The 13,615-nt window shown below is 37.0% G+C and overlaps 1 protein-coding gene across 1 annotated transcript; it reads left to right on the top strand.

Moving 5' to 3' along the window:
- The first annotated feature begins 456 nt into the window (after window positions 1-456).
- Window positions 457-12,945, top strand: LOC139690192 (queuosine 5'-phosphate N-glycosylase/hydrolase-like). The gene is made up of 7 exons (XM_071587481.1): window positions 457-602; window positions 4,632-4,745; window positions 4,865-5,069; window positions 6,394-6,569; window positions 9,613-9,635; window positions 9,928-10,113; window positions 12,587-12,945. The coding sequence occupies exons 2-7, from the start codon at window positions 4,741-4,743 to the stop codon at window positions 12,823-12,825; spliced, it is 834 nt and encodes a 277-aa protein (XP_071443582.1). The 5' UTR covers window positions 457-602; window positions 4,632-4,740; the 3' UTR covers window positions 12,826-12,945.
- Window positions 12,946-13,615: the final 670 nt, after the last annotated feature.

Below are 13,615 nucleotides of genomic sequence, written 5' to 3' on the forward strand. Positions count from 1 at the left end.
CCTTCTAAATCTGTTTTATCTTTGAATGCTGACGAACATCCACGATATCTTCGGGTTACGTGCTTTAGTTATTAGAATAAAGAAATTCTGGAAAGGGTTGCCAATTTACGCAATCATCAAAATACCGACCAACCGCGGTCGAAACCGCTAATTACGCAAGTAGTAATTCATTTGATTCAAAATTCTTCTTCAAAATACTTCATAATTTTCACGTGAAGATGGGAAATACTTAATTGCGAGCTCTACCAATTTTCTCATGAATGATATAGGCCCGATTCGTTTATAATTCCATTCCATTATGTTTGTAAAAAGGAAACTATCGCATTGCCCTCAGGGAAAAGTCGCTGCTAGTATTCATAAAACAAAATTACCGTCGACCGCCAAATGTGGCAGCCCTGATCGGAAGTTTTTCTTAGTCTTTTCTGTGGCGTTTTCTTCAGAAAATAGTTGATTGAAGTTCGTTCACATCGAGAGTCAGACTCGCTTGATGTGAACCAGTTTATTGAAAGGCAGAGATTGTTACTTTGGGCCTTATTTTATTAAGAGAAATGGCATCGTGATAAAAACTGAACTGGGTTCATTGGTGAATACAACATTAAAAGGTATTATTGTCAAAATGCCAAACTACTTGGGCGTAACGGTCAAACATGTTCTAAGATTGTGCTTAAAAAATACAGCTAGTTGAATGAGAATCCGAAGTTTTTACTGGTGTTATGTTCATCCTGCTAATGCTCGTAAGTCTTTTTGGAAAATAATAAGCTGCAGTACCTACGGCATCGCCATGCGGTGCTCTCCCATTGCGTCATCCAATGTGAAATTTAAATTGTAGCTTTTAGACATTGCGGACTGATAGTGATTTTTTGGTCAAAAATATAAACGCATCATTACTGTATTTATTTTCAATTGCCTAGGTAGGCTAATGTTGCAATGTTTTCGAATATTCTCTGACAAATTAAAATCATTCCATCTTTTCAGTTACCGTAATTTAATCTCAGTATTGCATCCATATCATCTTACCTAGCTTCCTCACTTCTTTTAATGCCTCAATAATTACCTTAAGCTCTCATTCTTAACATCAATGGCATACTCCAGTACAGTTTTATGCATGCTGAACTCATGGGTATCTAAATAGCCCAGGTAAGCCGAAGGTATGAGCGCAGATCCAGTGTCATTCATAAAAATATAAAGCAAAACTAGTAGGTGTGTGCCCAGGGAAAATCAACCAAAAGATATCCCCTGAAAGATTTGCAATGAAATATTTTCACGTTGAGTCTCATTTTTTAAAGGTAACTTTCACTCGACTATGGCATACAGGCGTAAGATTATAACATTATATAATGTACCTAATATGTATGTTATAATTACCGTATTTTCCCATCGATAACGCGCGTTATTTATACAAAAATGTTCAGATGATAGAAAAAATGACGATGCGCGTTACGTAATAAAAATTGAAAAAATCCTAACCCTTACAGACCTATATACACAATAATTAATAGAAGAGTTTGGCAAAAATAAATTAGTCTGGAAGCATGCCTTTCTAATTTCATTCTATTTTATACAGGTCTGCTACTGTTTTACTTATTTCATCTCACAAATCCATTAGAAAAAGAAGAAACAATTTTTATACTTCATTTATTCTAATACGTAGTCATTCACGTGTACTTAGAGTACGTCGTCTTATATTTTCGTGCGTATATGTATGCACGTATACGACAGAAGAGGTGGATCACTTGAATCCAAGAAAGTCGTCGCCTGAATCACAATTAAATGAATTAAGAGCATTCATTATATTCTCGGGCACATCACCGAGTTCGCTCTCCGAAGTTAACTCTTCCTCATCTTCTAGTACTGGCGTTGGAATATTGCCTAAAACGTTTTCAAATCCAATTTTTACACAAGTCACTCTGACACCCTGCAAACTTTCCAGGATCCACTGACTTATTTCTTCAACAGACACTCTTTGTTTCCTTTCCGATTCTGTATAGTCTTTCATATCAGACACCCACTTTTCCCAACTAGAACGTAACTTTGATTGAATAGATTTATTAATGGATAAATCCTGGCAGCCTCACGATTTCGTTTTCCTTGCGCGAAATTGATGACTTCTAGCTTAAACATTGCTGCATACAATTTTCTTCTCCATGGGTAATTTTCTTTAGAAAATTATAAATTACATATGCTTAGCTCAATTCGGGTTTGAAACAATCACCATGTAGGCGGCACTTCCATAGAACCTGGAGGGTGTATAGAACAGCTGAGCGCGTAGACTATCTAAGCGAAGTAATTCAAACAAAACAAGAAAATTCAATTTCATTGATTCTCTTTTTTTATATTTGCTGAATGTTACCTTACATAGCAAATTAAAGGGTACACAAACCTATGTCTAGTTTCAAATCACAAATCATAGCGAAAAAGCAATAAGGCGGCATTATGGGTTGGCTTGTAAATATCGTTTATTTTTTTATCCTTCCGTTGTTTGGATTTACTTTCAATCACCTGTCGCTAATCTTCTCTGTACTTACGGTAGATATAGCCACTGGCAATTATGATTCCATGTATTCATTTGTTGTTACTATCTATTTTATATATATATATATATATATATATATATATATATATCTCTTATATATATATATATATATATATATAAGATATATATAATATATATATATATCTTATATATATATATAAGATAAATATATATATATATCTTATATATATATATAAGATATATATATATATTTATTTATAAACCATAAACACAGTAATCAACCCGAAGGTCGGTTTATTTGTTTTTAAATTTTTTGTATATTTTTAAGAAAATATTCATATATCTAAACACACACACAGCTGCGCGGGATATATACACGATCAAGAGACCTACGAAGCCTTGGGCACGCGATATTTGTACAAATTCATGATAACTACCAAGTTCCGTGTGCGCGTTATCGATGGGAAAATACGGTAATATAAAAAGGGATGATAAATAAAAAATGAAGCAAATAAAGCAGAACATTTTCAGCCCAACATTTTACCAATTGAAATGTAATTTCATTTTAAACAATATCTAAAAATATGTCAAATATTTTTTTCTCAAAATTGATACTAATGGACGTTGTCAGGACCAAAACGAAAAAGGCCATGGATTGCAAAAGAGTCCGTTGGATGGTTTTTGTTCTTATTTTTTGTCAAATAATCCTTGCATTTTTCATATAGTCCTCAAATTGAATGTTCAAATAACTAAAAAAATTCTTTCAATTACACTCCTCAAAAGAATAAGCAATGTTCTTTCAGTGTGGTTATGGTGTTTAGTAATCCATTCTGTTGTCATCTTGGATACCACGAGAGCAACTCTCACAATGCTGGCAGTCTTTCAATCCGGGGAGCTCTTTGGTTTGGATCTAGTAGTGGAATCTGTTCGCTTGGACATTAACCTCTCGTTACCTTAAACCAATTGAAAAGCGTTTCAACCATTTGGTAGTAGATATTTTTTCCAATATTCAATTTCGGATCCATGTTTTTCCTTTTCAGCAACCATCTTCCTTACAGATTGAACTTCCTAATTCATACACAATTCCTTCCCCAAATCATTATACCCCATTAAATGCTGTGTTTTTAAACCCCTGTGTTTTTCTTTCTCATCTGTTCTACGGTGTCTACTTTCAAAGCTTTTCTTTAATTGAACCTCTTCCCATGCATTTTCTGATGCCATTTAGACTCGAGTGTCATTCATTGTCATTAATGAAGGGTCATCTGTTGGATGCCCTTAAATTTCCTGTTTTCTCATAAATATAATAAGAGATAAGAAAACAAGAGATTCATTATTCTCTCTCCTTTCCCTTTCCTTTTTATCACTTTCCTGTAACACCTTTGGTCCCTCTTAGCTTACCCTCACCTTCCAGTATTCCACATCCCTTATCTCATACCTTTCAGATGTACTATATTTGGTCATATAGAAAAATGCACGAGAAAATATGATGCCTCCCCATTTCAATATGGCATATGAAGGAAACAAATGTTAACAGTCTTCATGAAAGTACAGAGCTTTTTAATTAAAGTACTTCTCAATTTGATATGCTTATTTACTGGGTAACAGTAATATTTTGTCACAAATTTAAAGAAACTTTGGTTGATGCCAAAGCTGTAACTTTTAATTGAGTCATCTGCTATTGCACGTTACAATGCACCAATGCCAAAGTGTAAAATATCATTTGCCTTGACTGAGATTTATCTGATCAGTGAAATATGGTAAGTGAAAGTGCCTATAACATCTAGCTAGTACTACTGGCACTCATCATTGATGGATTCTCCACTACAGATTTGAGCTAATTGGTTACCACCCTGTTATAATCCCTTCCCACCTATCCCTCATCTCTCTCCACTTCATAATTGATATTCGTCAATGGACTGTTTTTAACAAACTTGACCTTTTATCTTGTGGATGCTTCTAATGCCCAGGAACATACTACATTCATACTACTATGCATGCCGAACTATTGTAAGCATTACTTAAGGGAGGGTGAATGTACCTGCCACTGATTTGTGACACACTTAGTATTGAGTCATCTGTTAGTGTTGACCTTATAGGAGCTTTTCATTTCCCTGTCCATATTTATCTTACTCCACAGTGTCACTCGAGCAATATGGCTGTATTGCTACCACGGGAAACTGGCAAGTTTGTGTCAAGTCTCGCCAAGAGTGTGACCATCAACATGGAAGGAATTAAGCGTGTCGTTGATGAAGTAAGTGGGATGTTGTGATTTTGACTTAGAGCAAAAGCTGGAAGTGTACCCTAACTCTGAGGAAACTCATTCTGATTATTCTCTGTGGCATAGATCGTCAGGTTCTCATCCAAAAACAGGCTCATCTTGAATAGTTCAGCTGGACCTGATAATCTTCTCCCGAAACCAACTGAAGAACAAGCAGTTGACTTCTTATTCGTGGCTGACGTGATGAATTTCTGTTTTTGGCCGGACAAAGGTAGTCCTAAATGGGTCGTCTCCTGGAATGGGAAGAGTTATACTGGTTACTATGCCCTCTGTGCAGCACTCAGGAAAGCTCAAGAGGTAATATTTAACCTTTTGTTACCAAAATCAACAGGTAGACCTCTTTAGTGTTCTTGGAATTTATTTGGGCCCGGGAATCATAGATAAATTGGCAATAAAAAGTAGGTTGATGTTTGGGAGTAATTAAAATTCACATGAATCCATTTATTTATAGATTAAGGGCAAGTTTGTGTGGCACTATTTGCATAGTACTGAAGGAGAACTTGGGTTTGAAGAAACTTGGGTTTGGAATGTTATTCACAATCTTAGGGCTGAATTAAATAAATTTAAGGATGTACCCTTGTCAACTGGGTTTGAATAAATAGGTATTCTTGATCTTGTCTTCTCCCCATGAAATATTTCCTGATTCACATCTTTGTGTTAGCACTGAAAATGCGCAACAGCCATAATACGAGCATCCGCTCACCCAAGTGCAAGCGGTCTCTGTTTAAAAATAAACAAGGTTGGTTGAATTAATTATCCCTGTAAGATGAACTGTAGATTTTGACAGTGGTAATCCATTGTCCTTTTAGAAGTCTGGGCAGGAGAAATTATACAAGAAAATGGAATTTATATGTGAAGTAGGTAACCTAATTCTAGTTTGTTGCCTTTTGATCAAAGGGAATATGTGTGAACTTACCTTAATTATTGTTTTGCTCTTTGCCGAAGACCAGATTAATGTTTGTTAGGAAACTCAATCAATACATTTTGGTACACTAGTTAAACTAAGGGAACTTTTAAAAAATATCTACTGATATGTTGGTGATCTGTGAGTGAAGTTTCCAAAATCTGTCGATCAACCACAGATGAAATCCTTTGATGAATGTCAAGGACAAGGAATTACTCTCGATAAATAATGAAATGTTTGCCATCAAATTCAAAAGTTTGCCTTCATGAAATGAATTCACAAAGAACCTTTTCTAAAACAATTTTAGGAATGCATAAATATTCTAGCTGGAATATCTAATGTTCATTTGTAGCTTATGAAAAATTTAGTGGAGCAATAATGGTGGAATCATGAATTGTGGACAGCTGTCCATGAAGCAACACTTCCATGCAGCCTCATTCAAAGTCCGCTAAAATTTATGTGCTGCTTTTGATGGTAGTGGAAGGCGTACCCTTATTTTTACTGTTTCTTAGCCTTTGCTTAAACCCATAAGTCGGTACCCCCCTTTACCCCTTACTCTAGACCTCTGATGCCAATTTGTTGTTGCTAAATTCAAAGGTACAAGTGTGTAGTTTTGGTGCTTGGCTCTTAGGCATGGCAGGTATCACTTTGTTGTGTTCTTACCTGGAGAGTTACCTCTTATAAAGTTACAATGCATTTTAATTGTAAATCTTACAGGAGAAGGTTCCCATTACGGATCCTAATTTCTACTCAACAATATCTGAGGAGCAGTTGAGGAAAATCCTGCGCCCAGTGGAGAATGCGAGTGAAATACCATTGCTGCCCGAGAGGTTGGTAGCCATGAGGCAGGCGGGTGCTGTTCTCCTGGAGAAGTTTGGTGGCACCTTTTGCGAGTGCGTCAAACAGGCCGATAAATCAGCCCATGCCCTAATGTCACTCATCGTAAAGGAGTTTGCTTCTTTCCAGGATAAGGCTCAGTATGGTGGGAAGAGAGGTGTGTTTGTCAAAAATACACCCACAAACTGCCCTTTGACTCCATCCAAAACTCTTGACTTGTATGTTTATAATTTGAAGTGTAATGGATCTATGACTTGTGCTAGCATGCCTGTAGTGCATCATGAGTCAAAACAATTGTCTTGGAGTAAGGCCAAAGTCAAGAGCCTTGTCTCTTTACCATAACAAGTCAGAATGCCTTGCCTAAAATCACCGACCCTGTGGCTGTTGAAGTAGAATATTATGGATGCTTGATGTACTTAATAGGCATTGAATACGTGAGATGGCAATCCAGTTTTTTAATTGCTACCGCAACACATTGCGTAACTGGGTATTTAAGTCGGTTTTAACCCTTCGTTCTGGTGGATTTTTAAAGTAGTTTCTGAACATGCATTGCTTCAGTAAAATTGTCATAACCGTCTCAAAGATTGAAAATTTTTAATGAAACTTTGAATGTAATACAAATTATTTTTTGATGTCTTCTTTGCACAGGGAAAGGAACTGGCCCCCCTACCCTGATGTGTGAATTTCACATGCCATCAAGCTTAGTACTGGGTGAATTCTACCATCACCTACCAAAGCGACCTTTGGGTTAATTAATGTGTTTAAGGTTTATGGTTATGTCATCTTTGTTTGATACATCACAAAACATTTTCCTTTGTGGGGCGGAACATCGCAAGAAGAGCACATATACCTCGTCTACTTCCTTTTTTTTCTGGAAGCACACACTTGGTTCTTCTTGTGTGGTATTTTTTCTTCCCTTTACTCACAATAGGAATGAGATGATGTTCACTAAGGTCTCTCGAGAGGTGATGTGGGTGATCCCTTGAAGGAACATGCTGTGTCAGCTTATCATTGCTGTCGTCTGCTGAAAATGACTCATCTGGCTCCTTTATATTCATTGCCCACTCTTTGGTAGCCTGGACCTAAAAACATTTTAATCAAATGCTCTTTGATTCATTTAGTGTTTTATAACATCTGAGCGTATTAAAAAGAGCAACATTAATAAGCCACATCACTTCTTTCATTGACTGGTTCATTGTTTTTGTCATGATTGTATAATGAGATAAATAATTGTCCAGTCTACGCGTTTCACGAACTTGTTCTATTTCAAAATGTAGATAGGTTTTTCAGTTGGCAGTCCTGTGATCCTATCTTTCAGCTATGTACTACCCATTCTTTAGCATTGAATAGTACTTATCATCCTCATCTCCCTTTTGCCTTTCCAAATCACCAGAAGCACTTCACACTTTCGAGAAAATGTGCATTGTAGCTTTTTCATTGTTTTCGCCTACCTCTTCAATGTGACAGAGAGCTCTCTATTTGACCTGTTTGTGGTAGTAGAGATTCCTGGTGAAGTATTGTCTTAATTGGCCCTTTTACTGGAGACAATTTCACTTATTTACTTATCAAGAAAGGAGTAGATTTCCTATTTCTGACCTTCACTGCAATATCAGAATCACTTCTGCTCTCGTTGCTTCTCTGTCATTGTCCAATGGAACATCTGAAAAGTCATCAGTGCACAACTTTAATAAGTCTCTTTCTTATGCAATGCCATTATATGTAATATTCCTGTAAATATTAAAAAAAATACAGATTGAGAAAACGTTCTCGCAAGACAAACCCAACACTTATATCACAATTTACTGGGACTGAAGGAGACGAACTGCTCAAGACACATCAAGAGAAGGAACTGACCAGAGCTGTGAAAGATCTATAAATGATACATTATTGGCACCCTAATTCTTTCCATAATGATTTTTTACATTGATGGAGCAGAGCTGAGAGTAGTGCAGTTCATTAGCTGGGAGTGGGATCTTGCAGGAGAGACACGTACCTTGAGGTAATGAAGATGAACTCCCTCGCCAATAGCTCAGCTAGGGCCATGTGGATAAACACTCAAGAAATAGTGAGGCAAGGTGTTGGGGTACCCAAGGAAGAGATGAAAGAAACATTACCTCCCAAATAAAGAGGGACAACGAACACATTTCAAGCTATTGAAATTGGAGTTTCTTACCCTTACAGAAAAACAATCTGGGATTTAAATACAGTTGAACGGCTTGAACTATCATTATTAATAAACAAAATCAAAAATTAGGTTGCGAATGTTCTTATTAAATAATGAAAGGCAAATGAAAAATTACCACCAAATATATAACTAATGTTAATTAAAAGTTTAAAATGCTGCTCCTAAGTGACAAGACTTCTAGCCATCTGTATGCAACATGTTAAATTTAACAACCCTACTGAGCAGTGTCATTCAAACAATATAATCATCAACCCCAAACTCCTGATCACAACATGGGTAAAAGCTCCTGCTTTAGTTTTCCACCAGGATGCTGCAGAAGTTACGGAAAGGATCTGTAATCATTTGAAAAATTAAAGAATTTCAGGATCAGGCATAAAACTTTGTCCAAGTTGGAGTTTTGCGCAACCTTTCTACAAGATTTTGATAAAGCATCTAAGAATGGAATGTTCAAGGGATTGAAATGGTGTGGTGGCCGACGTACTGACTTCCCACCCCAAGAGCCTGCATTCCAATTCCAGAGTTGGCAGGATTTTTCAGTGATATCCCTATCCTTACTTGGGGTGCTATGTGGTGCACTTCAAGTGAAGTACACCATCTGTCAGAAGAGATGTTAAACTGTGGGACACCTTGGGGCCTTTCAGTAAGGGTATGCTAATGCCAACCGACGGAAGTTTTCTCTCCACCATTTCTTTCCCATTCCCTGAACATCCTACCCTTGCCAAAATACACCTGTCCCTAATGGTAGAAATGGCCTTGGCTTTCAGTTGCCAACCCTGCTTACTACTGTTTATATTTGAATATTTCAACTAAGATAAGTTCACAGTTAAAGTGTGTACCATTGGTATTATATATATTTCTCTTATTCATTATGAACAGGTCTAAGCCAAAATAATCATTAATTTTTTTTGTTGAAGCTTTGAAGAAACTCATCTCAGAGGTAAGGGTTGACTCTCACCTGTTTCCCAATATTAAGCCATATATTATTGACTGCCATGTCTGGATTGAACTTACTAAATGTAAATGATAAGTGCTGAGCTATCGCTTATTACGTGAATTTATGCTCTAAACAGAAAAGCAATGATAAATGTTACTTTTCTGTATACAATACCTTTCTTTGAACAATTGCTTGTGTGAGAATTGGCAATAATCATGCCAAATGACATGAGTGACTGCTGTTGGTAAGGTTGCTTTGTGTGATATTGTGGTTGATAAAGGTGTTTCATTTTCAGTGGCATTCTACAAAAGGGCACAGGTCTTAGTTAGTCAAATCTGGATGTTATTTGATGGCAGAGACTTTGGGGAATTCTCAGATATTGATTCACTGACGGTGTTTGCAGATTACAGAGTTCCTCAGGTGCTTGTGCATTTTGCTGCCCTCGAGTATGCGAGTGACCTCATGGAAAGATTGCGCAATGGTAAGAAAATTCAAGGATCAATCACTCTAAAAAAATTACTCCTATTCTTTCTTTATCTTTCACCCCCTTTGTTGTGGTTATTTGGCTCTGTTTGTGATTAATGGAAAAATCATGTCATACGATGCAAAATATCTATATCTATTGATCTCACATTCCTGATGAAAAATTTGTGAATTCATGAAAAAAACTTTCATATAAGGAAGCTAGAATGATTTCAAAGTTTATTCATCCCAAAATTGATGCGTGGAAGTGAAACTTGGATAAGTTTACCTGTTGAATAAAAGTGAATGGTATGCAATGCTTGGTAAAAATAGGATAGGTAGATTAAGGAATGAATGAGTTAGGGAAGAATGTGGATTAGAGGCACAGGTGTGAGATCTGTAGGAGCAAAGTGTTGTATGCTGGTTTGGTCATGTTGCAAAAATAGATGAGGACTGAATCAACCAATGTACATGTGATAGATGAATGAATGGTTTTAGATAGAGGAAGGGGTGGACCAAAAAGTCATCTGCCCGCCATCAACCTAGTTAGTGAAATCCCGCATCTGATCTAAATTAAAGCAGAAGAGGGATAAGTGTAGAGCAGTATGGGGCTCGAAGCTCACATCTTGATATACAGGGTGCGGGGCTTATCTCCAGACAAATATCAATTTGAATTTCCTGCCATCTTGCAGTTCCACTGGAGGTCGCAATTGCCATTCTTGATAGCTATATGCATCTAGTAAACAGTCATAACCTCAAAATGACCAATATGTTACGTATAAGTGCGGAGTACAATCAAACAGCCACTATTATCAAAAGTGTTCATACTGGGCTTTCGCCCAGTGAAATAGTTCGATTCTTCAGGAATCCCAGGTCAACTGTTTACGATAATGGGGCTAAGTATAATGTTGGGAGAAGTCTGGGGAAGGTTTCGTTAACCCGGCGAGGACACCTCATTCGAGGAAACGCTTGTCACAAATTGCAGCTGACATCAAGAAGGCTCAGGCACTGATTTCAGAGGACTTGGGGCGATAGCTGAGGAAATTGCCGTCAGAAATGAATGTTTGTGGGCAAAGAGTGCATCGAATGGCAGAGGAGGACCTATGATACAAGTCGTATGCAATGAAGGTGTGACACATGCTGTCTGAGGCTGCCAGAACAGAGCGGATTGCTCGCTGCAACCTGCAATGGTGTTCTCTAAAAATTGAAGCTGCGGGGCTAGTCAGATTCTTTTCTAATGAAAACATTTTCACCGTTGACGCGAAGATCAACCGGAGGAATGATCGCTGGCTCGCCCACAACCTTGAGGATATCCTGATTGTTGCTCGAACAAAATATTTGCCGCTAGTGTTCACATCCTGGGTGTTGTGTCCAGGGAGGGTGATATCATGCCGCCTATTTCTTTGAAAAGGGACAAACTATCGCAAAAGAAGGCTATCTGCAAATTTTGAAGAATGTTGTGAAACTGTGGATGGTAACTATGACCTCTGGGAGACAATGTTTCTTTCAACCGGATGGTGCACCAGTTCATACCAGTCATTTAGTCCAAAACTGGCATTGAAATGTTCTGGTCAAAGGAGTTCTGGCCCCCGAATAGCCTGGATTTGAACCCCCTCGACTATTATGTTTGCAGCGTAGCCAAAAGAGTTACCAATAAGACAAGGTACCTAAATGCTGCATCTCTATACACCGCTATTGTAGCAGCATTTGTGAATATGGACAGTGCTGTTTTAAAGAGTGTGTGCGATCGATCCAGGAGAAGATTGGAGGTGGTCATTGCAGCTGAAGGAGGTTACATTGAGTAATGTTTCCCTTGACAGATACCACTACTTTTAGGTAAAAGGATTTTCATTTGTATTTTTTTAAATTTGCTGTTAAAAATAATGTTTCATATGTCAGGATTTAAGTGCCATACCCTGTACATATTTAAATGGGATATGGCATGAACTCTGTTTAAACTGCCCATTTCTCAGATGAATGGATGAAAATCATTTTTCCAGAATGGAAACAAGCATTTCACCCAGAAGAAAATACCTAGACTTGGATGAACTTAAGAATGGCAATGAATGGCACGTATGAAGTGGTGTCAAATGCCCTACTGTGTAATCCATTTGGACCAATGATAGGAGATAGGAGCTGCCCATTTAAATTAATTTCATGTGAATGTAATTCCTATTCCATTTATTCAACTAGATGTGTGCGCTAAAAATACTTAAAGAAGCATGCAAAAAAACTTCAAACATTTACTTCCATATACTTTCACACAGGAAATTTTTGCATGGATGTTATAGATAATTTAGGTGTTGTGAAAGTACTGCATTAGAAAATAAACCCAATATTGATGGTTCAGGAAATATAAACCTCAGTGAAAATTCAAAAACCACATAATGTACGAACCAAGAGTCGACAAAGAATTTTGACCAATTTTCATGGTACATAGAGTCATTTACAAAATTGGTATCCACCTAATGAATGTGCTGTTGACATTTCAGATGAGGTGCTTCAAAACGGGAGTCCAGAAGAGGTGGAAATTAGAGGGTGCACTGTTGAAGCTGTGGAGAGGATCACAGAAAAGTTGAAAGAGCATTATGCTAAGTCTGGTGGGGGGGACTCCCCAAATGCCATTATGAATGCCACTCAAGTGGATCACTTCCTGTGGAACTTTAGGCGTATATATGCTCGCCAACTGGAGCGTATCCCATTTCATAAATCCAGGTGTATATATTATTGATCCACGCAGTTGTTTGTACTTGGTGTTGTTAAGGAAAGAATAAAAACATAAGGTTGTGTATGTTATTAATAATGATAACAATCAGTGATGTGTACAAATACTTGAACAACCTAATCCCTATGGAAGTATCAATAAATAATTTTCTATCTTTCGATGAACTAAGCTGTGGTGAACTTTATAAACATATCAACAACCTCCAAAAATATAAGCATTCTAGATACAAAAAACATGCAACATAAGCATATTATTACTATTAAAAGAAAACAAAAATAATTCATTATCAAAGCAATGTTTATGTTATATAAGTGGATCAATTACACTTTATTTCTTCATCACTGACAAATTATTCCTAATTCTTATTCTGCTCGGCATTTAGACTAGTATTTCATTGTAAATTGTATTTAACTCCACAAAGGACATGGACCCTTTTACAGATTCTGTGGAATGAGTACAATATGAATTCAGTCTTCAGCAAATATTACTACATTGAGATTGGGGTGGGTAAAATTACATGCAGTAATTATTCTGCTTTTTGGAATATTTATCACTTTCATTTTGTTTCTTCTAGTGACGGAATGTGGTTTTTATCATTTAGAAACACACATTATAGAACATTAGAAGACTAGAAAACGCTTAATTTTCAAAGATATTGGAATTTAATGTATGAAAGCGCTTGTAAGTCATTAAAAAACAACAAGACCATACTTCTGTAGTGGCTCAGTCAATTCTAGCGCTGCCAGTGGCCATTCCGCAAAATAGATTCTTATGGTTTCCGAGGTGGTTCAGATTT

Source organism: Hetaerina americana, unplaced genomic scaffold, assembly GCF_022747635.1.
Source record: "Hetaerina americana unplaced genomic scaffold, ioHetAmer1.1.p SCAF_3, whole genome shotgun sequence".
Classification (NCBI taxonomy): Eukaryota; Metazoa; Arthropoda; class Insecta; order Odonata; family Calopterygidae; genus Hetaerina; species Hetaerina americana.

Bases quoted from the DNA above. Each gene is read 5' to 3' on its own strand.
- LOC139690192 (XM_071587481.1), top strand. The intron at 5,070-6,393 runs GTAATATTTAAC...TAAATCTTACAG, and splicing joins CACTCAGGAAAGCTCAAGAG to GAGAAGGTTCCCATTACGGA. The intron at 10,114-12,586 runs GTAAGAAAATTC...TTGACATTTCAG, and splicing joins CATGGAAAGATTGCGCAATG to ATGAGGTGCTTCAAAACGGG.